General features: G+C 35.1%; 3 protein-coding genes across 3 annotated transcripts in view; all 3 read right to left on the reverse strand.

The window, feature by feature from the left end:
• Positions 1-717: 717 nt before the first annotated feature.
• Positions 718-27,151, reverse strand: part of LOC100356485 (protocadherin-15) — a 1,660,811-nt gene continuing 1,634,377 nt past the window's right edge. Inside the window, 7 exon segments of the mRNA XM_070057681.1 lie at positions 718-1,570; positions 4,801-4,909; positions 5,730-5,800; positions 9,282-9,320; positions 11,385-11,403; positions 19,714-19,866; positions 23,010-23,228. Coding sequence (XP_069913782.1) covers positions 1,019-1,570; positions 4,801-4,909; positions 5,730-5,800; positions 9,282-9,320; positions 11,385-11,403; positions 19,714-19,866; positions 23,010-23,228 — 1,162 coding nt within the window. The 3' untranslated portion in view covers positions 718-1,018.
• LOC138845357 (cilia- and flagella-associated protein 251-like) lies at positions 1,578-4,782 on the reverse strand. Its single transcript, XM_070057683.1, has 2 exons — positions 3,049-4,782; positions 1,578-2,517 (listed from the first exon to the last, which is right to left on the reverse strand). Exon 1 carries the CDS (start codon positions 3,793-3,795, stop codon positions 3,064-3,066), a length of 732 nt encoding a protein of 243 aa, XP_069913784.1. The 5' UTR covers positions 3,796-4,782; the 3' UTR covers positions 1,578-2,517; positions 3,049-3,063.
• On the reverse strand, positions 13,326-18,390 carry LOC138845356 (protocadherin-15-like). Its single transcript, XM_070057682.1, has one exon. The coding sequence runs from the start codon at positions 16,129-16,131 to the stop codon at positions 14,806-14,808; it is 1,326 nt and encodes a 441-aa protein (XP_069913783.1). The 5' UTR covers positions 16,132-18,390; the 3' UTR covers positions 13,326-14,805.

The following is a 27,151-nucleotide window of genomic DNA, read 5'->3' on the forward strand; positions in this document are numbered from 1 at the left end:
CATTAAAATATTTTAAAAATAAAATAGAGCTGGGGAAATTTAAACGCAATAATACATTTGAAGTTATGGATTTATCAGGTTTATAGATACTTCACATTTTATATAAATTCTTGAACTTGGCAAATCCCTTTATGCTGAGTTTATAAAATATTCATGTTCAGTGACATTAAAGTAAGACTTCATTGACTTTGTCACATTTGCCCTATGAAACTGTGAGTCTAGAAGCATTATTGCCTATTTGGTTCTTTCCCACTTCTCAGCAAGCTTGTGCTGATGGTAAGATTTCTCCATTGCTCTAAGAATTATTTGCCTTCTGGTAACTAAATTATCTACTAAGTTTGGTATGGATAGAGTGTGTGTAGAAGTGGTTGGCGCACCAGTGAACATTGTCAGTGATAGTGATAGAAAGAGATACGACTTGAACTGTTCCTTTAAAGATTAACATATAAAAATATGAAAATTTTATATTGAACAAAGAGGACAAAAAGCTCATGATTTGAAATAATTTGCAAGTGATTTCCAAAGTTACTTATACTTTGCAATTCTCTCTTCATTGTACAAATCTGGACAGTATACTTAGCAAGTGTATAAACCTGAAACTTGTAAAAATTTTCTACTTTGTTTTCACATTTGCCTATGGAAAATTAGATGTACCAAAATAAGTGCTGTGAAACTAAAACTGAAGCATAATCTACATTCATCAACAAATAGAAATGATTACTTGATGGATTATTTCTTGTTTATTACAATGAAAAAATTAAAGACCCAACAAAACAGCGGAAAGTCTAAATGACATTCTTTAGTGGATTGAGAGTCTGTCCAAAAAGAGTTTTCTGGGAAAAACAATAGATACAAATGTGAGTGCAAACCTGTCTCTTTTTTAAATTTTAAAGCATATTGTTCAAAGTTTTAGTTTGTGTGCGTGATATAAATTCCATACTTTGTTTTCTCAGTGACAGTAAAAAGTACAGTTTATCAAAAACTGAAGTAAAAATTAAAATAACATTTATAAAATCGGTCACAGTTTCGTCATTGGTATATGGAGGTTGTTCCAGGGGCCCATCCAAAGCTCTTCATCGTCGGACTGTGTGTGGTCACTATGGAATTCTGATGTCTCCTTCACGTTCTTATCATCAACCACGGACTCCTGTTCAACTGTGCTTTTCAGCCTGTTCCCCGACGACTTCACTGCCGGACGGTCTGTCCCCACAGGGCAAGGGGCAAAGGTGACCAGGGTTGGTCTTGTGTTCATTTTCTCAGTAGCAAATGGCCCCTTGGACAACGTGTTCAGTGGTACATGTTCCTCCTGTGTCACTGCCAACTTGTCTAGTTTCTTAAAGTGCCTTCCTAGGCGGACAGGGGAGGCAAGTGTGACGTTCTCCGTGAGGCAGGCGCGGCGGGTCCGCACCACAGATCCGTTCTGTGCGATATAGATGTTGCCGTTGATGTTACTGTGGATGTTAGCATTGTGCAGACGGCTTCTCTGACATTCGGGAGCGCTGTCCTCTCCAGTGGAGCTGCTTTCATAGTCCCGGTCAACAATGAGCTTGATCATTCTTTTTCTTGCCCACTGACAAAATAAAAACAATAGGTGAGTCCTTAGCAAAATCAATGAACAGGCTAGGATGCAGTGACATTCGGAAGGCTATTAAAGGTTTATAAGAGAAACAGAAGAGAGCAGCTGTTCACATCAGTTTCTTTTAGCAATTCCTCATTGGTTTTAAAGCGAAGTGTTACTGAGTACAGACGCAGGCATTACAGTAACCACATGCATTCTTTCACACCAAGTCACTGCTCCAAGCACAGGTATGTTGATTATATTGAAGGATCTGGTCCATTTTGCTGGACAAATACTACACTATCGGGAAAGTTAAATTGAAAAGAACGACATTCAAACTATATCACGTTTTTTCTCAGAATAAGGCTGCGTTTTTGATCTATGTCAATTATCAATACTCTGTATCAAGTACAATTCATACTTTCTTGATGTTCAGGTACCTGTTTGAAAATTGGGGTGGACATCGAGCCAATGGGCTAAGATGCCTGCATCTCACATCAGAATGCTTGGATTAGACTCCTGATTCCAGCTTCCTGCGACTAAAGCAGACCCTGGGAGACAGCCCCGGTGACTTAATTAGTCAGAATCCTGGCGTAGAAACTTAATCCCGTTTCGGCCCTGGTCCATTCCCAGTTGCGGGCATTTGGAGAATGAACCAGGTGTAGGGAAGACTTAGTTTCCTAAATCCTTCATTTGAGAGACAATCAGGGTAGATGTTTAGTACAGCGGTTAAGTTCCTGCTTCTGACTACCAAACCTATTTGATGTGCCTTGTTTGAACCTCTGATCTCCTTCTAATGCACACAGGAGGCAGAAGATGATGGCTGAAGAATGCTGGGTCCCTGACACTCCGTGGGAGACAGATCTCATTCCATCTTCCTGGCTTCAGCCTGGTCCAGCCTGAGCTGTTGGGTCCATTTTGCGAGTGAATCAGATGTCCCTTTCTCTTTGTGTCTCCTCCTTTTTAATTAAGAAAATAATTTTAGCAGATATAAATATATTTTTCATTGCTAGAACTCTACTTTGGTTCACATCCAGCACTACATAAATGGTAAAACTTTGAATTTTTTAAATTTTATTTAACTATTAGAAGGTATTTGATAATATCTATGATAGTTAAAATTTACATGTTTGGACCATTAAAGATTTATTTCAGCTTATCCTACATCCTTGGGCAAAGTTGATGTTAAACACACACTCCGCCTATATTTATATATAAACAGATCATGTTTTTGTCATTGCACATGCATTACCTAAATACTGAATAGCTGACGACACGTGTTCCTAGTTACTAATAAGGACGGACTAGGCAGTTTGCTCCAGCGTCGTCCAGCGCACAAAGCTGTTTGTGGAGCATGGGCTCACGTTTCTGGCATGTTTCTGCTCGCATGTCAGAACCGAGCCAGGACCAGTTTCTCGCCTGGCAAGAGCGTTTCAGAGAACACACAGAAGGCACCGCACACAAGAGCACTCGTCACTGCAGAACCCCACCTACTGTGATCTCTGTTAAAGGGCCGTGTTGTAACCTTCAGAGCTCGCTCCCGGAGAAGTCCTTGGGTGGGACTGCTTGCTTCTGGCGTACTCTGGCACCTGAAAGCCCCAGGGACCCCCAGACTGACTCTCGCTACTGCTGCTGCTACCGCTCAGTTCTGACTCCTCCTCGCTCTCCACGGCGCCTTCCACCGACGCCGACTCGGCACTGCCCTCCTCCGGGCCGCCGCCCGCTCCAGGCTCTGTGGATTCCTCCGCGGGGGCCGCTTCACTCTCCTCCTCCTCCTCTTCTTCCGGCTGTTCTCCTTCCGCCGCGGCTGCAGCTTCACGTTCCTGGGGCGGCTCCTCTTTCCTACCCTTGACCGCCTTGACCTCCTCCACGACGGGCCGCCTTCTAGCGAGAAAAATGTTCTTCCTCGCTTTTTCCCCTTCCGATTCTGTGGACTCGGATTCTTCTGATTCGGGGGTGGAACTCTCCTCCGCCTCCTCCTCAGAGGGGGTCTCGGACTCCGACTCCTCCTCCGTGGTCTCCGACTCGCTGAACTCGGATTCTTCCTCGCTGTATTCAGTGTAGTCGCTGGAGGACTCCTCTTCTGACTCTACCGTGCTTTCGGTAGCTTCGTCTTGGTCTAGAGTTAGTTTCAGATAATCCTTCTCTTCTTCCTCAAGGCGCCTCTGCCACTCTTCACCCTCGAGGTCCACAACGCCTCTTTTCTCAGCGAGTCCGCGAACTTTCTTAAAAATCATGGGGAATATCCGGGCCCGTTTCCACGTTGTGTATGTGGGTTCAGCGGGCGGTGGTTTTTCAATAGTTACAACTACTTCTTCCTCCTCACTAGGCTCTCTAATTTCAACCTTTGGTTTTTTAATTTTCTTGGGGATTTCCTGAAAATTGTGAAAATGCAATTGATGGATCAGCTTAGGGATAATTCCGATTCGACCTTTTCCCACATAGGTTAAACAGGAGTGAACCTACAGGATGCTAGTTCTGTACAAGTTACATAACTGGTTTTGGAAAACAATAGCCAAATACTGCTAAATACAGGGGATAATGAAGAGAAAGTACATTATTTTATTTTGGAGTATACTTTATAGGTCTCAAATATAGTCATTTATCATTTTTCTTACCTAAGGCTTATTTTGAATCTTAGATTGAAAAAGAAAGAAGTAATTAATCATTGTGTCTTCACACTCCTATTGTTAGACTTTGGCTAATAGCTTCACATCTAAGACTGGTAAATAATCACAAACATTGTGACAGTTTATTTTAAAACTCAAGGGGAAGTTTAAGTATTGGCCATAAGTTGTGAACAGTGTAGAGCAGCAGTGATACTCAGTATTTTTCTAAGGGGCACACTTGTCGATTACGAATGGCACACAAAGTATAAAAATATGATAGAAATGGCTTGTGCTAGTTTAAACATAAGTTATATAATTACTTTGAAAATACTGGCATAAATAGTTTTTCTTTGAAGGATGGAGTCTACACATTTCACATGTTTTAGGTATGCTGTATACTGTGGGAACAAAAGTAACCATTGTGTTTTTGAAACCAGAAATTTCATTGCAGCTTTTCCTGGACGAAAAATAAATTTTACTGTTAACTCTCCTTTCCAGACAAGGCAATGAAACGGCTAACATTATTGAAATTCTTTGGAAAACAAATACTACGTGAGCAGGATTCTGGAAATCAAATAGGGAGAACATATTGTTCTTTGAGTATTACTTCACATATGAAACCATAGCCATTACCTCCTCTTCTTCGTACTCTTCCTCAGCTTCACCAACCACTTCACCATATTCCTCCTGTCCAGCAGGTGGCAACAATCGACGGCGGCTTCCATATTGAGGCATTTCATACCTGCAATAGAAACTTAGAACCTCAAACATTTTTACATGTGGTCTGGGTGGAATACACCATGAATGATCTCTGTTTTCTTCTTTTTCTTCATAAATCAACAGATAGTCATACAGAACCTCTTAGGCTACTTTTAAGTGAATTATAAAACTATAGGGTAAGGGCTGCTACCTGATGACCAAAGACTTTTGCCATATTGCTATCCTGGGATAGCAATAGAGAGAGTTATTTCAGATTTACATTTTTGGGAAAAGTAGGAGGAAAGAAGACATATTGTCTGTAACTGAAGAACATAGGACACCAAATAGTTGTTTCTAAATGTGGAATAGCTTGTTCAGAACATAAAGTCTGTATAGTAGAAGATTGCTTCAGCCAGAGTCTGTGAAAATCTTTAGATTTTTCTGCTGTATTTTATGTTAAATTATGTATATAGAAATTACTTTTGAAATATGTATTTCTAGATACTGAAGTATGATTTTGCCTGTTAATTGCTCTTGAACAAAACTTTTGGCTGACTGGTTAGAAAAAATGTTAGAAACCTCATACAAAAGAAATGGTGAATTGAGGAATTGAGCAAATATGATTGACTTTTATTTCTCATTTAAATAATTTGAATAATGTTACTCTATCAATCAATGTCAATGTAAAGCAGCAATATAGTACTCAGTACAGAAAAAAGGTTAAAACTTGTTTGAAAATAAAGCTAGATATATTATTCATTTACAAATATGAAACTAACAGAATAACATTTTGAAAACAGTTGCTACTGAAAATTAGCATCTAATAATTAATAAAATATTCCAAAAAGATTCTGAAGATGTACCCATGCTCATAACTGTAATAATCTTGTCCAAATTCTTGGCCAGGATCAATTCCAGACTCCATGGATAACTCCTATCATTCAAAAAAGAGAAACTGCATTTGAAAACAAGTTTTTATCATATTGCAACCCAATGTCAGATTTCCACAGCTAGAATTTGATGACTCTCAAAACACTCCTGCCAGAAATGGTTAAACATATTCAAATATTTCTTTCTGGTTGTGAGTGATCTTGGTGAGAGGAGGTGTAAATTTTTTTAATGGCAAGTGTTAAAAAATTGCAGATGAGTACTTTCACTTGCTATAATTTTTAGAATTATCAATAATACAGCTAGCACTTAACTCTTTTGTAACTTATATGATTAACTTACTTTAACCTTAAAAGAAACTTTTTCAGTTGTTACTATCTTCTAACCAACAATTTGCTAGTATGCAGTGTTATTCCATTCATTAACTTCATATAAAGTCATCAAGTGATAACAACATATATCATATATATTAAGAAGAATCTGTTAAATGTAAACATTTTGCTGGGAGATATGATATATTAACAGTGTCTAGTAATTCTATACCTAAAATAATTGGCTAGATAAAGGCTCCTTACAGATTTCCAGTTTGAAACTCTACACAGTCATGATTTTTGTCCAACTTTGCTCTTAAGAAAAATGTTTTTCTTGAGATATACATTTGAAAACAGTTTCTAGTAACTACTAAGTTAAACTTCTTTACACTTTAACATGTTGAACAGGTTCACCACAATAATTTTGCCAGGGAGTAGGAAGAGAGAAGGAGAAAAGCGGGTGTCTACAGAACAGGTTCATACTAATTTCTAAGATCATCTATTTTTAATAATATTTGTTGATCTAGATAGAGCAATGAGTCAGGAAAAGAATGATACTTTTTTTAAAAAAATGCAATAATTTACAGCCTTCATGATGGATATGGACATGGGTCCCTCATTGTGTGGGTTGGTCATCTTCATTTTTAAAAACTGTATTAGTTGTCAATACTTCTGTTCAGATAATGTCACCACAAATTTGGATGTGTTTGTTTCTTCGGAAATCAAAAGGTGGCCACTCTAGGACTGCATTTTCACACATTAACAATCTTTGGTGGTGCTACTCCTAGTAGTAAGCATATTCTCTCCTTTTTACTACACCTTCGCCAAAAATACTGTTCTGCAGCTAGGTTCGAAGTGACCCTAGGGTCAGCCTTCTTTTTTTTTTTTTTTTTTTTTCATCTAGTAAACTCTATTCATATATCTTTTTCCCTCGGATCCTGTAATTGCTTAAATTTGCACTCCCTTTACTCTACTAATATGCTCTCTCATGACTTTACAGTCATCTTTGTCATATTTTGATTAAAAAAAAGGCCAGTTTATCTTCCTTAATGACTAAAGTAAAAAAAAAAAATCAGCAATACCATTTGTTGACGTGCACATATAGAAACTTGAAGCCCCATTACCTTTCGGAGAGACTATAAATTGAAAATGTTTGGCAGTAGTACCAAAGTTCATTAGGGGCATGCATTCTTTCATAGTAATTCCAGTTAATCATTATAAATGCCATAGAAAAATGTATATCTATACACTGTTTGTAACAGTCAAAAATTAGAACCAACGCAAAAGTCATTGATATATCATACAACCATGTTAAGAAATACAATGATGAGAAAAATGTCAAGTACAAATGGAACACACTATATTCTACTCATATAAACTTCAAAAGCAGACTATCTAATGAGTGTATAACAAGCCAGTGAATGGTTACAAGGAGGGAAATTAACATGTGACATGCTGACAGGAGGTGTTTCTGGAGAGCAAGGAGCACGTATGCATTCTTAAAATTGATCTAGTTAAATGATTTTTATACTTTGACACCTATATGCTTTATGTTGACCAAAAAATATCAAAGATGAGAGGAAGGAATGAAAATGTGGGTGGAATGAGGTTACAAAAGACAAGTAACAAGCTGAGATCCAGTCAAGTTCTAGTTGTAAGTTATTAAAAATAAATACTTTGAAAATGAAACGCTCTTGAAGTGATAAGCTTAAATTTTAGAGACATCTAAAATTCAATATAATGAAACTGGTTTAAATCAAGCAAATAGGGCTCAGAAGAAAAACTTTTAAGCTGCTTGACCAACACATGCCCAAGGTAATACAGAAAATGAGAAAAGAACATTAAACAGCTTTGAGTTGAATTTTAATAACTTCTAAAAAGACAGAAAATATTCTAGTTAAATGTTTATTGGGACCATGCAGTGATGTGGATCTGCGTTTTCAAAAATCACTTCTTTCTCACTATATTTTATGTTCATTGTCAATTATGTTAAAAATATAAGGAGACAAAGGACAGGCATGGAGAACCAGGAGACTCAGCAAGATAGTTCTAGATTCAGTCCATATGTAGTTCCGAATTGAGAGGGAGGGATAGGAACTAGCAGAAGGGAGCATCTGCAGAGTGCCTCTTGGATGCTTATGCAACCCATGAAAGAGGAGTAGAACATCATCCTTAAAAAAGCAATCAAGGAAGGACCAGGTATCCAGTAAGTTTTCCGTGTGGACCCAGATAGTTAGTTTTAAATTGGTAACTCCCAGATTTTAGAAAATCATGCAAAGCAGCATACTGAAAAGTGATTTTTTTAATGTAAATGAAACATTTAAGGTATTTTTAAAATTCATTTGTTTGCTGACCAAAGAAGGCATATACTTTAGAATTTTATTATTATGCATATTTATAATCATGCAAACGTGAAAGAACAGTAAAACTGTCTTTTAATCCATTTCTTACTGCTGCATTCCAATGCTGAACTAGGAGTTTATATATTAGATGTTACTGCTAACATTTTATGGATGAACTCATTAATATTCAACAGAATGCATAGGTTGAATAAAGCCTTGCGAGTCTTGTAATTGGCTTTGGGATTTTAATCTAGATTTTTCTGGCTCAGTAGTCTAAGAAGCCCTCTCCATGGAAATCTTTACTAAAAGCTTTACAACAGCTAACTATTCCTGTCACTCAAGCTCCAGATTTAGGAGGGTAAATTCTGACCAAGAAATACTTCTTAGTGAAGTTAGCATTATATTGTTAGAGAAAAGAAACCAAACATTTGTAAACAGATACTTGTAACATAGTAAACATAAAATAGGTATCAGTTTTAGATACTTTTTAAAGTTTAATTCTGGCAGTGCAAACATAATATATAAATAGCAATAGGCATTAATTGCAGAAAATTAATGTCGCAGGTACTTTGACATTGGCATGTGCAAAGGCAGTATTTTGAATTATCTGACCTCATATTTGAATATAGAAGCCAGCATTCTTTCTAAGGAATGAATCAAAGACAAGTAATACTCAGGAAAATGAATTGCTTCATTCAATGATAGTTTAAACAGGAGCAAAGGCCTACTTGTTGTTTCTTTATTATCTCTGCTAAATTTATGTCACAGTGAAGGCCACCAACCCACCCACTCTGCCACCTTAAGAGGGGCCATAAAGTTACATGAAAGAATTATGAAGATGGAGTGAGGTTGGAAAGAGAATGAAAATCGATACCTCTGGTTTAAGAAGAGAAGGCCTCAGTAGTTGTTGTTGCTGCCAAAGAAAATTAAAATAGAAAAAGTTTTAGAAAATAATTAATATGGAAAAGGTAGGTTATGGTTAAGAGGAGAGAAACAAAAAGGTGACAGTTTAAAACTGGCTACCTTCAGATTATGAATTGTTAAGCATTAACTATTTTGCATGATTATACTGAAGCAGTAATTAATTTTTAAATGTCATAATTAAATGTTTTAAGCAGTATCAAATATGAATAAACTAAAAAAAACAGGAGTCTGTCAAAGATTTCTTTTTGGTCAGTCTTCATAACTGAAAAGAGTTGTTTTTGTTCTAAATACAGTTGAAATCACAGTTTTAGCAAATTTAATCTTGTTTTAAATTGTCCCTCTTTTTTTCTTCCCAATCAAAAGTATAATCAAGTCCACTGGGAAGAAGAGTAGAATGGACAGAATGATATGGCTGTAATGCAGTCACCATATTTAAGCCAATATCACCAGTCTTTGTCCTTTTGATCCAAATGTACATTCCTCAAACTCACTCATGACACATGTTTCCAGAAAGTAATTTCTGATTAGGAAAAGGATCCCTCCTCCGATATTGTAGGGACTGTCTCATCCCTCCTCCACTCATACTTATTTAAAGGAAACAGTCCCAGGTGGTCTGCCTCATGAGAATTTAGACTTCAAAAGTTTAGGGGTGATCCACTCTGTGGTGGGATAAGGTTGAACAATCATGGATTTTTATTCATTGAAAGGCAGAGGCAGAAAGAGATCTTGCATCTACTGGTTTACTTCCCAAACACGTCCAACAACCAGGGTTGAGCCAGGCTGTCTCCCAGAGTGCCTGATGTGCTCTGATATGGAATGCAGATGTGTGCTATGCCAAATGACCAAACTAGCAACACATACCTTAAAGTATAAATTGCGCAGGTTGGCAGAGAGGTTCTTTGGATATTTTTACCAGCAAACCAACTGGCCATTAGAACAACTATTTGTCTGGAGAGACATTGGATGATGCCATTGTTATTAAGTTACTCTGGTGATGTTACTCATTTAAAGGAAAGGAGAGTTTAAGTTAGAGATACTTGGATTCGATCTGTAATCTATTGTAATAATCCCTGAAAATCCTGATTATTCCTAGAGGCATTCCATTTCATTTCTACATGATCTGAGACTTACATATTCTAGAGCATACAGCAAATAATAACATATATGCATTTCAGTCTCTTTAATTGGTAAGTTGTATGCTAAATCAGGTTCTCAGTGGCATTGTTGATAACACAGTTTACAGTATAGTTGATCTGGACATTCTGGCCAATGTTATTTATCTATCTGTAGACTGAGATGCATTACTGCAATAGGAAAGCCAGTGCTTTCTAATGACCTCATTTATTTATTTTTCTAATCTTTGTAAGATCCCATGCTGTAACATGAAAATAGGATACAGTTTTGGCTTAGCACAAAGAACAATTAACTAATCCACCTGCTTTAAAATTACATTTATAGCCTTAGAAAATCAAATTGGGGACAATGTCACAATACTGAGTATTTTGGGACAAAATAATTATAAACAATTTCTTTGCCCACTGGATGACATACTTAAAAACTCAAAACATGGGCCAGTGTCTTGGCACAAGGAGTTAAGCCTTAGTGTACAACACAAACTTCCCATAATAGAGTACCAGTTGGAGTTCCAGCTACTCCACTTCCGACCTAGCTTACTGCTAATGTTCCTGGGGAAGCAGTAAATATGGTCCAAGTATCTGGTGTTTTGCTACCCATGTGAGAGGCCAGGATGGGGTTCCTAGTGCCTGGCTTAGATCTGGCATTGGGGCAATTTGGGGAGTGAACTAGTGGATGGAAGATCTCTTCTGTCTGCTCCTTGCTCTCTCCTTTGCTCTGCCTTTCAAATAAATAAATAAATCTTTAAAAGGAAAACAAAACAAAGACATAATATACATATAAAAGAAAATAAATTGCAAAGCATACCTGTGTCTGTTGAAATAAAGGTAAATAACCTAGCTGGGTAAGGTCAGACCTTAGTCCTGCCTATTTCACAGAGTTTCCTGTTAAGGTCATCATAACACCATAAAGCCCTTACCTCTGATGCATAACCTCTCCTGTAAGGCAGAAATAAAGAAATCAGTATTAAACATCTTGGGTTGGGATTAGACCAAATTAGAGAGAAGGGCTTTTACGAAGAATGTAAGCAATAAAGAGAAGATAATTTTTACTAAAACCTGTCTTATGTGGAAGTCTGTTTTGTAGCACTGTCATGACAGAAGGCTCAGAATTTCATGCCTCAATTAGTAAAAGCAATTATCTCAGACCTTCGTTCTATAAGAACAGGAAAATATTTAAGATAGTTGTGTTATCTCAATAGCATGTAACAATAAACTTTGACTCTAATATGATTAAGATAATATTTATCATACACAGTCTTCTTACATGTAAGACACTCATTAAAAAGATGTTTCTTACATGGAAGATGTGATACACAGGGTGAAAAATCATCCTCATATCTGGAGTATATTCTTCCAAATTAATGTTTTTCTGCTTTTGTCGACTTGATTCAGGACACAAAGAATATAAAATATTGACTATCCTTCAGAGGTCAATTATATTATTTAAAAAGAAAGTGTTTTTTAGAGGTATGACAGCAAAAAAATTCAATATTACAAAGATTTATAAAGTTCACAGATGACAACTTGGCAAAATATTGGACTACCTTGAGACAGAAAAGTATAGAATAGTCAGTGTTGAATACCACTAACCGTGACAATCTTAAATTTACTACTTATTGAATAGTTAACCTAAAGTATTAAACTGATGGTGACCATGCCACATGGAATTAATATACAAATGCAATGAAGATTAACTGCAAAGAGATACACAGTTTTCTAAAGCTCAACAAAATAATCTCTGCAGCTTTTTATTTTAATCCAAGGATAAGTCTGTTTATCCGAAAGTATCTTATGTGGTTAATGCATTTCTCAGTGAAATTGTAAAGTTAATACAACTCTTCCTCAGTGCCATCGATAATTATTTGAAATGGTGCTGTAGAGAATTTTGCAGCGTACTTACATGTTTCTGCTAATATTTGTGGGAATGGCAATCCTTTTACAACCTTTAGAAAGTTATACATTTTCAATTTTTGCTCAATTTCTATCTCTTAACAATACCTAAATTAGAGGAAGCTCATATTTACAATTTAATAATTACCACTGAGTCACATATATCATGTAAAATATCCCAGTGAGAATGCATTTAAAATCAACATTTATAACTATCTGTGTGCTTTCAGATTTTGATTTCTGCTCCATGATACTTATACAACCAGGCACATAATATTAGTGCAGGGATGTGCTTTTCTATGTAGTGTATATCCAAGGTGTATTAATTAGGCAATTTACACCACTTGTAGAATAATTTACTTTTAACAGTGATAAATATATGTAGGCTTGGCTATGTATTTTAAGATATCTAATTGATTTTCATTTTATCTTAGTAAATCCACAGAAAAAATATATTCTTTTAATAGAGGCAGGTTGCCATGTCATAATGTTTATAGTTGTATAGAGTAGCTTTACAATTATGTTCAGAAAATTTGAACATAAAATATCCATATAAGATGGATTAAATATAAATCATGGGTGCAAACGGTTCATGTGAAAGTCAGAAAATACTGATAAAATCTTTAGATTATGCAAATATTTTAAAATATTTTAGCAGAAGGATAGTGTAACATTTACTAAGGCTATAGGTACCTACACAAGAATGTCATTTAGTTTTCAGAAAATATTTCTTTGGTCATTAGTTAAAATGCACTTATAATGAAATTTCTAGGTTTTAGACTTCAAGAAGTTGATAGAAATTAGCTTAAAGAAACACACACTCACATTACAGTTTCACACAATTGTGAATAATACCTTGTCAGAGTCCGCCAAATAGCCCAAGTTCTCATGCATATGGCCAGCTGCCAACAAAAACTCCAACTGAAGTTTTTCAGTGAAAGAGAGAAAAAAATCATGTTCAAGAACCCCAAGAAAGAAATTACTCTTGATTTGGATGAAAAGAATCTGAAGCAGATGAGCTAATGAAAATAACTAGGTCTTACAGATGATTTTTTAATTGACCTTATTACCCAGGGAGGCCAGATCATATCCTTGAAGAAATGTCACATACTATATGGATTGAACAAAACCTTTGAAATGCTGCACTGTGGGGCTCTCAACTTATTTTAATATACATACTGCAATGGTCATTATCAAACATGACGTTTTGCCTGTATTTTACAATTGGACCTTTCTCTATGCAGACTTTTATCTTCTGAAATATTAAAACTTCAGAGCAAAACAAATAATTATAAAAATAAGCATTTCCAATGAATAATTATTTGATGATCACAAATTCCACTGGTTTGTAAATTAAGCTGAGTAACTTTCATTAAGAAAGTAGGAAGATAATATTTAGCTGGTACTGTTCAGAATTCTGTAAATTGAGCTCTGAGATACTAGAAAAACTACTATCGCTGCAAAATATCTTCTCACAATATAAATTTCTATCTTTACATAAAACAAGAAGCAAGAAGCATAGGCCTATATAAAACTGGTGAGAGTTTACTATATGCAATCCTTCTGATTTTCTACTTAGATCTTTTATATTTCATTGTTGAAACTGGTTATCAGTAAAATACCTTGAAGCGAAATCTTATGACAAAGCTATAATTAGGGAGATGATGTAATAGTGTGAAAAACTGAAATCAACTAGCACTTTAAACATTTGTGGGAACAATGAAATGTCTTACAAAGGTCAGGAACTCGAGATTTATTTTCATTATAAACAAGGGAAGTAAAAGCACAATGAGAAATAAATAGAATAAGACAGCAATTGAGAAATTAAAAGAGTTAGCAAATCTATAAGCATACTTGTAAGATAAAAAGCAAGCCAGGAAAATGGATATTCTTATAATGACATATTACTACATATCATAGCACCTGGAATTTAGCTTGAGATGCCTTACATCTGTTTTCTCCTACAGTTCTAGGTACATAGCATTTTATTTGGTAGGATTACTTCCTACCAAATACATAGGTTTCAAAGAAAGAAAAGAAGGTATGGTATCCCTTTTAACTTATTTTCTAGAACAGTCATGTAAAACTATGCTCAAAAATTAAACGTAATTAAAAAATGGAAAAGTCACTGCATCGACATGATAATCAAGCCTTTGGTTTCAGTTGTATATCTGACATTCATGCCCATTATACTCCCAGTAAAAAGAGATTGAAATTACTTACTTTTAAAATAAATGTAGGACAAATAATGCTAATTTGTGGTTAAGAAAATTAAGTACATTATGAGTTAGTAGTGATGAGGTTAATATTTTTTTTAATTAAAAATGTGAAAAAATAGTATTGCACTGAGTTTGGGATAACGGAATCTCCTTTGACGTTCCAGTGGGACATTCAACTTGAAGATTACGATCAGCAAAAGACTTGCCCAGGTAAAATTTAAAAATGACATTATAGTGAAGTAGATTGACTGTGAGATTGTTTTTCAATTCCCTCAACAACATCATTCAAATTTTCCTGGTTTTGTTCACAGGTGTTTTCCATATGTGTTATCTCTGAAGGGCAAATCGTTTGAAGTTTTGAAACGTTTGTGGGAGGATAGTTTTTTTCTATTTGACTGTACATGTTAGCTACTGATTTTTCAAGTTCTGCTAAGTTTTTAATATGTTTGAGGATGCCTTTTGGTTCTTTCTGAGGGTCTGCATTACCCACTGTTGTTGGTGTTTGTAGCTGTGTCACAGAGAATTTACTTTCCTTGGCAGGTGTCAAACTGGTAGTACATTCATCAGGAGGTATGCAAACACACTCTGTGGATAGTCCTGAAACTGCAGAAGGAGGTGGGCATGGAAGAGGCGGCGGTAGTGGAGGAGAAGAAGAGGGTGTAGATGAAGGAACTGAAAGGGGGAGAAGTGGAGGGAGAGGAGGAGGGATAGAAGGAGGAAGAGGAAAATGAGTAAGGACAAGTGGAGGAAAAGGAGGAAGAGAGGGGTGGGCACAAGGGGGAACGTATGGTGAGTGGGAAGGATTTTCGAAATCACGCCTTTTAGTTTCAACAGCTACCATACAAGTGGGTGTCTCTTTCCCATACACTGGAGCCTTTAAAGTGCTAGTCCTTAGAGGAGAAAGTTCCAAGGAACAGTCGTCAGGAGAAGCGGTAACAGCAGGTTCTGATTTGAGTTCCACCGTTCTCGAAACAGTTGGCAAAGTGGAGAATGAGAAGTGAGGCCAAAGAGAGGAAAATGAAGAGGTTGAAGATAGAGATTTCAACTGCTGTGTTTCTCTTGGAATCAGTGTCTCACCATCCCGTATTTCTTCTTTCTCGGTCAGATCTGCACATTCAGTTGTAAGAGATGAACTACTGCTACTTCTTCGGTTTGGGTAAGTTCCAGTGCTTTCAGTTTCAGCGTTCTGTGCTGTGTTTGGCCACTGCACTAGATCAATGGTTTCTGGTCTCTTTGGAACCTTCCCCATCAGTCTCCTAGGTAAGCTGACTGGCTGCTTCCACATCCTCTTAATTTTTTCTCGAGGACCCCTCAGAGACTGACTCTTGACATGGGTTCTGGGTAAAAATGGGTTTACCACTTCTGTTCTCATGGGAAAGTTGGAATTTGTTGGTCTTTGACCTATGTGTTCCTTATAAAGAGAATTATGGGTACTTAAGCTGTCTTCTTGAGATAGACATGAGAATTTCCTTGTAGACTCCCGCTGGCTGTTCTCAAGTGATCCATATATATGAGGTGTCCTTTGAGCCTCAATAGTATTGGAAGCAATGGGCATCACAACTTGGTGAGGTCTCCTGTCTTCTGAGACTGAGTTATTTCCCCTGCTTTGTTGAAAATGGTAGAGAAGGAAAAGACTTGAAAGAAAAGAAGATAATGAAATATAAGGAAACAAGTTGTGACATAGTTTTCATGAGAAAGATGTTTTTTATGGTTGTTATTTCTACTTCCAAACATAAAGCTCAAACAGCACTGATCTACAGAAGCAAAGCATCACTTTAGAATCCCTGTTGTCCGAAAGACAGGACAGGACAATCTTGAGAGGTGGGAGTAGCATGAGGAATTTACATTTAATAATGAGTGCCGATCTCTGGAGTATTTTTTTCTGCTAGTTTGATACAGCAAAGTATCCATGTCCATACATAGCAGTGCACAGTTCCCGAACAAAATTCCCCAAATTGCAGACCAGCATCTTAGCATTTGATTTCATGTCCTTTGATTTGTTTGAGGATGTTCAGAACTTACTGCTGTGGATAAAAGATCCTTGGCTGTATCTGAATCAGTACCTATCATCTCTCATTTGAATAAAATTGTGTCCTGAAGCTAACGGCATTTTTCTAACAGAAAATTCATGAGAGAATAGAGAAAGCTATTCTATTTTCCAGGTAAACAGAATGAAAATCACAATTGAGAGATTGAATGTATGCTAGAATCTTGACAGAATATTTTCTTCTGCTTAAATTTTATGCTTGACCAGCCTAAACTTAAATGATACCAAAAAGAAAAGGATCCATATGATATGGGATCAACTTGTAGTCAAGACTCACCTTAATAAAATATTTATATTAAAGTAGCACTGCATTGGTGCCACTAAAATACTTGCTCACATATGGACGTGGCTCATAGGTAGCTGTGATTCATAATTACATTTGAGTAAGTCACAGAGCACAAATTAAGTGGCTCTTAATGATAGCACTGGGACCTTAATCACAGAAACATTGGGTGTCGGGGAATTGGATAGTCTGCAACTTCGTTTTGGTCTCAGACCACAACCAAATGACTATTTTAGTTATTGTTTAGTATTTACCCATCTAGAATGAATGAAATAAAAACTGAATAGACACATTGAAAAAATTAGGGCAATGCTAGGCAATAAGAGGATAGGTAATGCTCAAGTTGTTAATGTGTCCTTTGGCAAAAATACAGATTTTAAGAAAGAGTTCTCAGAGGTCAACCTGCAGTATCAGTCTCACCTAAATATTTCAGAGTGTGCACACAATCTGGATTAAATAGACTGGTAACACTTTTTATCTTTCCTAATGTTGATATGTCAAAAACCACTGGACTGGACATGACATGGACATTATTTTTCCTGTAGATATGTTCTTGAATTTCACTGGGAACAATTCTGTTTATGGAATTTTCAACAATTTGAAAATACAGAGAATTTTGAAACCCCTCTCAAGTAGGCACAAGTACCGCCTATGGAAACCCTTGTTTTTAACTCATGCCACTGCAAGACATCAAAATGAAACTGGGTATGGAAGATAAAGCTTGCTTTTTAAAAGCAAATGACTACAATGAAAGATAGTTACTATATTTACAGTAAAACAGCACTGAATCTATTCTAGAGCTTCTTGTTTCTACTGCCCTTGTATTAGAATGATATCATTTACTTACTTATGCCTATGTGTCCACAGGTGAGAAAGAGAAAACATGTGATAGAAAAAAAAAGTTTTAACTATAGTTAATGAGATAATGAAAATAGTAAAAGGAATTTGCTTTAAATAGTTACAGTACATCCAAAAAAGGAAATGCATATTTTCTATTCTTTGTGTTTACCCATCAGAATGATATATCATGTTTTAGATAAGATAGCCAAATAAAAAGTATATGCTTTTATCACATATAATTATACCCAAGGATCTACTGACTCTACATGAGTAGGATTTCCTTCTATCAAACCTAGATTATTTCAGTCCTGAAGGAGAAATCTTGAATGAGACTTTCTTTTAACTGTGGAAAATTAGTTCATGCACACTGATTTATAAAGAACCTATATTTTTTGGAAGAAGATATATATGAGGACTATCATAGCTATTACAGAGCAATTGTTGAATGTATTTGAAGTTGTTATGTAGCAGTTTGATTCAAAATTATCTTTGCTGTTTTTATCTTACTCTAATCAAAAGTTACTGGAGAATGATCACAGATCAAACACATTATTGTCAATTATGTAAATCAAAAAATTCATAAAGATAATTCAAAGTATAGAACATAAAATGTTTCAATAAAATCATATGATTGTATGATCTTAAACTAAATCTATGAAAATTATAATCCTTATAGGCTGTTATTTGAAAATTACCAGTATCAAACTATATGGATTCCAGACAATGTTACAGTATATCTACTGGTGTTAAATTAAAATGAAGATATATAAACACAGAAATTTGTACACAATGCTTCCTTAGTTTCTAAATATTTTTGATAGAGAGGAGTCTCAAAGAGTATCAAATCATATTGGCTCAATTCCTATATTCACCAGTAATTTAAAAGAGGCCATCAATTTTCTAAGTAGAGTATACATATATATATATATATAGCATGAATCTGTATTATTATTTTCAAAATAGAATGTCATGTATTAAGCTGCTTTAAAATCTGTTTTTGCATTAAAATAATAGCATTACATAAGATTTAACGTTATTCATATTATTCTCAACCAAACCTTTTATAACACTATTAATGTGGAAATCATATTAATGTATCTGTTCAATATTTTTCCCATTTAGAGACAAAAGCCAAGATTTTTGAGGCTTGCTTTATTCCTACTAGTAAACGCTACAAGTTGTTTTCCCTACTGTGCCAAATTCCAATTTAAAAAAATTCTGCATTTAATTTTATTGTCAAGGTTTTAAAGTATCCTTGCTTTTTTTTTTTTTTCTTAACACATGATGACCTAAAGTAGCTACTGTGGAGTTTTACAAATATTGACAAAGTAAAGGGTCACCAAAGGAATCAGATTATGAAGGGAGCACCATTACAAATTGAGCTGGGAAGTATTTTAGTAATAAGCTAATGGTCTATTTCAAAAATATGTCATTTAAAGTTACTTGAGATTGCAAATAGTGTAGTAATCACAACAGTCTAAGAGTAACATGATGAAATGATGTTCTAAGTGATTGGGCATCTAGTACATGAATTCCTTATTTTCACTCACATTTTAACTTACCTATAATGCCCTAAAATAGTCTTAGAATTTTAAATCATAAAATTTTGGTTTAATTACCAAATAGGCATTGGTGTTAATACCAATCAGCAATTAGTATTTTATGATTGCTTTATCTCCTCATTTCCTATGTGAACACTTTGTTTTCTGGATCGATTTATACTTTGTGTGTGTGCATAACCTTGAAGGTTGAGAGAAATTGTTTCCTCAGCTGAATACAACAACTTGTCTACGTTAGTTTTCTCGGCTTTTTTCACTTTGACTGTTGCACTTAACTGTTCCAAAGTTCTCATCTAAGTAATTTGATGTGTAAAAGTAAATAAATAACATTACAGGCTGAAATTCAACCGTCCACCTAGCATCCATTAAACCCATCTATTTCTCAGAGTTCCTGAGAGGTCTACTTACATTGTGCTGTCTCCGAGTTCTTCATAGAGGTGCGCTCCTGGTGGCGGAGGCGGCGGCGGGGGCGCTGCCACTGGGGCGGGGGCGGGCGCTGCCGGTTTAGCCGCGGGTAGAGCAGATTGAATTCTTGCTGTCTTGGTGCACTCGGCTTGGCGTCTTGGGTAAAGTAAGGTTGTCTTGTCAAATTCATTCTTAGAAAGTCACATGCTTATCAATAGGCTGCCTTCTAATAATGAGGTACAGTTACCACAAATATTTGGACTGGTAAGGACAGAGCGATCTCAGACTATTGTTTACATCTACTTCCCCCTCAGTTATTTAAAATGTTTACTGCTTGACTAAGGGATCAAATATAGGAGAGATATTTTAAAATTAAATTATACGATCATAATAACGAGAAAGTAAAACAAGTTAGTCGGAGAATTAAGTTCTCCTTTTCTACTATTGTAGTTAAGGTGACTGTAGACAATGATAACACATTGTGTATTTTACCAAAGCAAGAAGAAAGAATTTTGAATGTTTTCACCACAAAGAAATAGTAAATGTTTGACAAGATAAATATGCTTACTCTGACTTGAACATTATATAACATCGCATGGGATGCCATAAATGTATACGATTTTATATCAATTAAAAATAAAAATTGTGATGCAATTTGGTTTGAGTTTCTTTAAGATGAGGGCTATAGAAGATAAATTATTTTGCTTTATTCTTCATTGATGTAAAGAAAAGTTATTCTATTCAAAAATGATTTGAAGTACATAGAGTTGACGGTTCCCAGATTCTGCTTGTGTGCGCACATGTTGAAGGGAGAGTTGGTTGGCTTTATGAAAGTATTTTTTTAGTTCCTCAGAATGCCTGTGATTCTTGTTAGCGCTCAGCAGCTGTTTTTGGATGTCCTGACCACTGACTGTTCTGTCAAGACCAACACCTCAAATGGTAGAAAGGAGTCGAGTCAACTATTTTCCACAATTACCCTAGGTAAATACGCTTGTCTAAAATCATCTGTATTCTGTTTATAACAAATTAAAATATGCAATACCATTACAAATACAAAATAAATAAATGATATATGGTCCTGAGTAAGTAGGCACTTGATCTACATGATCTGGGGTTTCTCATTTTGTATTTAAAATAATCATGTGCAATTTATTAGTAAGTATACTTACACTTTAAACCTGTTTGGGAAAGCAATGAGTAAGAAAAAAAACAAAGTTACATTAGAAATAATGTACTCATTATCTTAACACCTAATTTTAAATTATGAATTATTTACTGATTAGACTCATAATCCCAACTTTAATGGCACAGTAGAGAAATGCGATTTTTCAATTTGGAAAATGGGGAGCACTTTATTATTACTATTAACAGCCATAACATGCTGTAAAACATTCATCTCAGAATGGAAAAAGATATTAGGTTATTCTATGGACAGGTGGGTATCGATTCTAATAGAGAATATGGGATATTAAAGGTGATCGAATCTTTATCACTGGTTTGTTGGTTTATTCTCGTTTTAGAAAATTAAAGGAATAGACACATGTAACAAGTCCTGATTATGTTGGTCTGACTTTGAAGTTGAAACTTGAGTTGGAAGGTGCCACTCATGCATAACGAATTCATGGCAATTTTTTTTTCTTTTTTGCTTCTTAGCTTTCCATTTATAGCAAATCTTAACAACATGCCATACTATAGACGTATATCCATCCATTTATCCTAGTTACAACTCGGGTATGAAGGCAGAAATTTCAGATTGTTTAATATTTGAATTTTTATTGATATGTGAGCAAAGAAAAAACCCATTGTGTTTGCTAATCTCTAAAAAGAAATAACTAACATAAAGTCATAATATGCTGAACTGATAACTAAGAGTATTAAATAATCCATCTTCAAAATATTAATATAATAAACATGTTAAAATTTTTAAAGTTTTAGAATTCTGTGTATAGCATCTAGAATTACTCAGTTTTGATTATTGCATTGAATGATGCATACAGGAATTTTCATACTGATTTCATTGGTGGCAGGCCTCTTTGGGAAAAATTGGAATTAATACAACACACACACACACAAACATGAAGATGAATATTGGGTTGATAGCTTAATAATTCAAAATCATTTGTCCAGAATTGCGTAGTCATGGTTTTTAGATATAGCATAAAATTGATTTGTTAAGAATATATTAACAACCGAATGCTATGTTTGCAACGTCACAGTTTTTGTGTTGGAAAACAGTTCTACAGTAGTTCATGCAGAACATATTTTAGGACTTCCAGTTGGAATTTCCTTCCCTTTTCAATTAAAAAAAATCCTTAAGAAAAAAAGGAAGGCTTAAGAATTTCTAAGAAACATTTTAGTACTCTACCTATAGATATTGTACATGATGAACAACAATTGTATCATTATGTCTTATTTGTTAATCAGATGATTTATATGATTTATGATTCCGATCTGTTATTCAGTTTCTTTTTTACACACTGTCAGGGCTACCTCACTTCTTAACCAGCTTCCCAATATTTCTCAAAATTCTGTCAGTAGGGACATACTTAAAATGTGTACCCCTCTATCACAGTTTCTCCATATATAGTTTCAAGGAATACTTCAACTATAGCTATTTAAAGCACTTAGAATCATTTGATTATTTTAAAGGATTTATGTGAATTTTGAAAGTATGCATACTATAATGATAGATAGACAGATAGGTAGATATTATAAATAAATGCATGTTGTCGAAGGAACCTGAGAATCTAAGGGCAATCAGAGCCAACATACGCCATCAGACTTTGCAATACAGGCCTCGAGAAGGCTATGCAGGAAGAAGAAACTACCAAGGAAACCCCATGGTGCCTGCTATGATTTTACAATGATTTACTGACACTGTGATCCTATACACAGACCTATATTTAACAGTACAGATAAAAACCTATCATGACAGTGTAGTGAGGTTACAGTTCTTCCTGTGGAACTGAGCCTATTTTATTCCACTGTTTTTCTCTCCAGTGTGTCTATTGTCTACAGGTTCTTTGCACAAGAAGAGCATATACAATAAGACGTACAAGCTAAGCTCGGCATGAGAAAATATTTAGAGCCCAGGAATGTTGTGCCACCTGTGAAAAATATATGCAAAGTCTGTATTGTTTTCCCTTTGAGAAAGATTAATTGATATGCAAGAAGGACAAAGGAATCCCATCACCATTGTATCACCAGCATTTCACAACTACAGGGCTATGTTGCCAGAAATGGTTTTCAGGAATACTTTCTTGAGGAATTATCCATGTGTAGCATCTTTGAATACTTACTGTCGGTAGCTGACCAAGACCACCAGGATGGCAGGAATACAGCAGAGGATGATGATGAAGGCCAGAGCCAGTAAGGCTCCTTCTGTGTATCCTAGACTTTCTCCTCGCTTTTTAATGCTGGTCACTGCCTCTGGAGTCCGGATCTCCAGAATGCGTCCTCCTTCCCCATAAAATGGCTGAAAATCTTTATTGATATCCAGCAGTTTGCCATCCAAAAATCTTATTGTTAGATAAATAGTAAAATTAATGAGATCAGCAAAAAAAGCCTTTTTAAAATAAAATTGTTTTATATGATGATATCCGTAACAATGCTAACTCAATTTGTTTTTCAATTGAAAATATTAATAGAATATATAAAAGTATGAACGATAAAGAAGAGTAACTACAAATCTGTTTCTAAATATGAAAAGATACTAACAGCAATGGCACTAACATGATATACTTACAGGTTTCACCAAATGAAATATCAATATCATTGACCTTAATATCATGTTATAATATTTACATTATTAAATTATTCAGGTAGAACAAAATATACCACGTTATATAGTTATATAGTATACTCTAAAATTCATGCATTTTATCCTGTTAACAGAGAACAATACAATACTATTAACTGCAAGTCAGAAAACTATTCAGTTATGAAAACAAATCTGAGACACCAACCTAAGTCTTCAGGCTTGGTCTGCATGAGATTTCCATCACACTAACTTATATATCAAAAATCAACCTCAAGTCAATACATTGTGAAAAGGGAAAACTAGAAATGCAATATTATATTTTCTTTATAGGAAAAGATAATAAAGAATACAAGTAGTCACTGTAGTTAGCATCACAAGTTAAATCCCACAATTATTGCAATACTTTCCTCCTCTAAGTAATGAAATTTGGTGAGTAGTGCATTGGAGGAAGAATCAAGCAATAATTGTTACTTAATCTTATCATGTTAGGAAATTATACTATAATTAGCAAATATTATTTTTTAATTCCTTCAGAGGTTTTTAACAGTATCTTATAAATCCTACATATTAAATCAACAACTGTACTGCTAATACACAAAGCCACAACAAATATTAGTTATTTTCCTTTTTAAAATGTTAAGGTTTCATTTATAAATGACAAATACTTTACTATTGAAAATTGGAAAACAAAAATTAGTCCAAGTAAAGCTAAATTACTCTTAGATCCATGATGCAAAGTCAAGCATAATCTCTGTTCATGTACTTATCTATTCAAGTCTAATTTGTAGGATTTAATAAATATTTTATATATTTTTGATCATGCAGCGCAAAGTACAAATACTATTTTGAAATATATTTCTTAATGTAAAAATAATAAGCTTATGTTGAAATATGTGGAAAACACAAAATGTGAACAAACAAGCAAAAATGGTCCCTAATTTCACTACTAAAATATAACCAGATATTGTCTTTGTGCATGTTTTGTGGTCTCCCTTATGCCTTTTAACACTTTGTTTTAATTTTCAGACTGATCTTACTGACTTTAAATAGCTGTTCATAGTTTCCATATGAAAAAAAACAAAGAGATGTCTTTTTGTGAGATATGAATTCCAGTGCGTAGTTTGTTTTTCCAATTTAGGAAACTAAATGGTTTAGATAATTCAGTTGTAATGCTACAAACTTTTTAAACAGATTATTTATTTATTTATTTATTTGACAGGCAGAATTAGACAGTGAGAGAGAGAGAGAGAGAGAGAGAGAGAAAGGTCTTCCTTCCGTTGGTTCGCCCCCTCAAATGGCCACTATGGCCGGTGTGCTGTGTTGATCTGAAGATCCAAAGCCAGGAGCCAGGTGCTTCATCCTGGTCTCCCACACAGGTGCAGGGCCCAAGCACCTGGGCCATCCTCCACTGCCTTTCTGGGCTGCAGCAGAGAGCTGCACTGGAAGAGGAGCAACCGGGACAGAACCGGCGCCCCGACTGGGACTAGAACCCGGAGTGCAAGCGCCTCAGGCGGAGGATTAGCCTAGTGAGCCACAGCGCAGGCCCAACTACAAACTTTTTAAATTACATTTTAATTCTATAATATGAGACAATTAGCATTCTTTAAAGGCAAATTTACTTTTATGAACAAAATCTTTATAGCAATTTTCTTAGACTGACTTCACACTTGACAAATATATATCAAAAGGTTAGACATTGTTACAAGTACCAGAGTAGAATATTAGCATTTTGTTTGAATTGTTTATTAGGTAAAAATGAGAGAATTTCTAATGAGGTACAGAGTAAATGTTATATCATGAGTTATATATTATTAAAGCTGCAAAGTATCAGAACTAGAAAGGTCATTAATTTGCCAGGAAAAATTTAACCCTCACATGTGGAAATCACTTAGCAGATCAAAATTCTGTTGAATTCCTATATTTCATGTCCAAATCACCTAATGGATGATTTGTTAAACTTTGGATTTTAAAACAGTCCCATTATTTAGAATCTGTTTGGACTTATATCTCAAAGTGTTAGTATAAGGAATTATTTATTAGAAGATTTGATCACTTTCAGATTAGACCTAATACAGTGTTTTTTTTTCCAATTTATATATTCAAAACAACTTACTGAGACCAAAATGATTGCATCATGCAATTTTTTTTTCCTGAAGCATTATGAATTTGGTGCCATCATTTTTTTTGTCCCTGAGAGTCACAGAGTACATTTATTTTTGTTCCTTTATAAGTAAATCATTTTTATTTCTGGTTCAAGGATTTTTAAATATATTTACATACTTTTCATTAGTACACAACCACCTTTGCATTGATTTTTGTCTACAATTTAATGAACTCTTTAATTACATTTTCAATTTTTATTTCCATTATAAGTACTGTAATTTTTCTGCAAATCTATCTAATTTTTTAGGTTTCATGTCAATCATACTATAAGCAAATTTTGATTTCTCGTATAATTTATTTTCCTTTTCCTTAATATGAATTATTAATGTACATACTTGTTATCAATTTAATTCAGATGCTCAAGTGACTTTAGATTTTCCCCGTGAAGTAAAAAAAAAAGACCTCGGGGATCTTTAATACTTTTTCTTATTTCAGGAGTAAGAATTCTATTATCACCTAACATCTATAGTAATCCTTGAAGAGAGAATCTAATTGGCTTCTCTGGAATGTGTGCTAACCCATATCTTGTCAATGTGAGCAGAGAAATATCAAACTCTAATTGGACTAAGGGGAGCCACTTCATTAAACCATCAACATGTTGGAGAAGGTTAATTCTCACAAGATAAAGTGGAGTCTGTTTTCCAGAAACAGCAGAAGGATTTAGGGCATTTAAAACACACCATTTCACTAACCCACATTATCTTGGTTTCTACTGAAGATGTTAAATGGTTTTCCAATGATGTCTACGGAAAGATACTTTCAGAGTTATATGTTCTATCTCTGAGTCATAAATCTGTTTTATTTTTCAGTATTTATTACCCCATTTTTGCCCATGCATGCTTATCCTAGAAAAGAGACTGATGTTGACTCTGGATAGATATATCAATAAAAAGGTGTTTTTTTTTTTTTCTCTTTATTCTCATCTGCACTCTACTTACTTGTTATTTGCAAACCTTTGAAATCGAAGGGTGAGGCACACAGATTCACTCCCAATATGTAGCTATATTAATTGCACCTGAGGTAGGACTACGCTGGATGTCCTCATGGGCCTTTCTACTGTGTACAAAGTAGAGGGCAGGGAGCTGTCTTATAGCCAACAGCCACAAGTCGGAAAACAGTAGACGGTGGGGAAGGAAAGCTGAGGAAGCACCCCCCCAAAATTAAACATACAAGTTAGAAGAGGAGGACAGACCAACCTCACCCCATACTTCAATCCCACTATCCTGGATAGAACTGAGCAACAAGCCGAGACTTGCCTACCACTGTGGGAGAGATGAGTATGTAGACAAACTCCTGTGGACTGAGGACTGATCAAGACTGAGAAAGCCTTGTTACAACGCTATTCCTATTGTGAGAATGAAGTGACAAGCGCTTACAGTCTATGGCATATTGCAGTTAATGATTTCCACAGTGAAATGCAAAACTAGAGTGACCAGATTCACTCAGCAGAAGACAAAGCATGTCCACTTGAAAGTAATAGCCTCATTCCTTACTGTTTTTTGTTGGTTTGTATTCCAT

The sequence above is a fragment of the Oryctolagus cuniculus genome, chromosome 15, assembly GCF_964237555.1.
Source record: "Oryctolagus cuniculus chromosome 15, mOryCun1.1, whole genome shotgun sequence".
In the NCBI taxonomy this organism is placed as follows: domain Eukaryota; kingdom Metazoa; phylum Chordata; class Mammalia; order Lagomorpha; family Leporidae; genus Oryctolagus; species Oryctolagus cuniculus.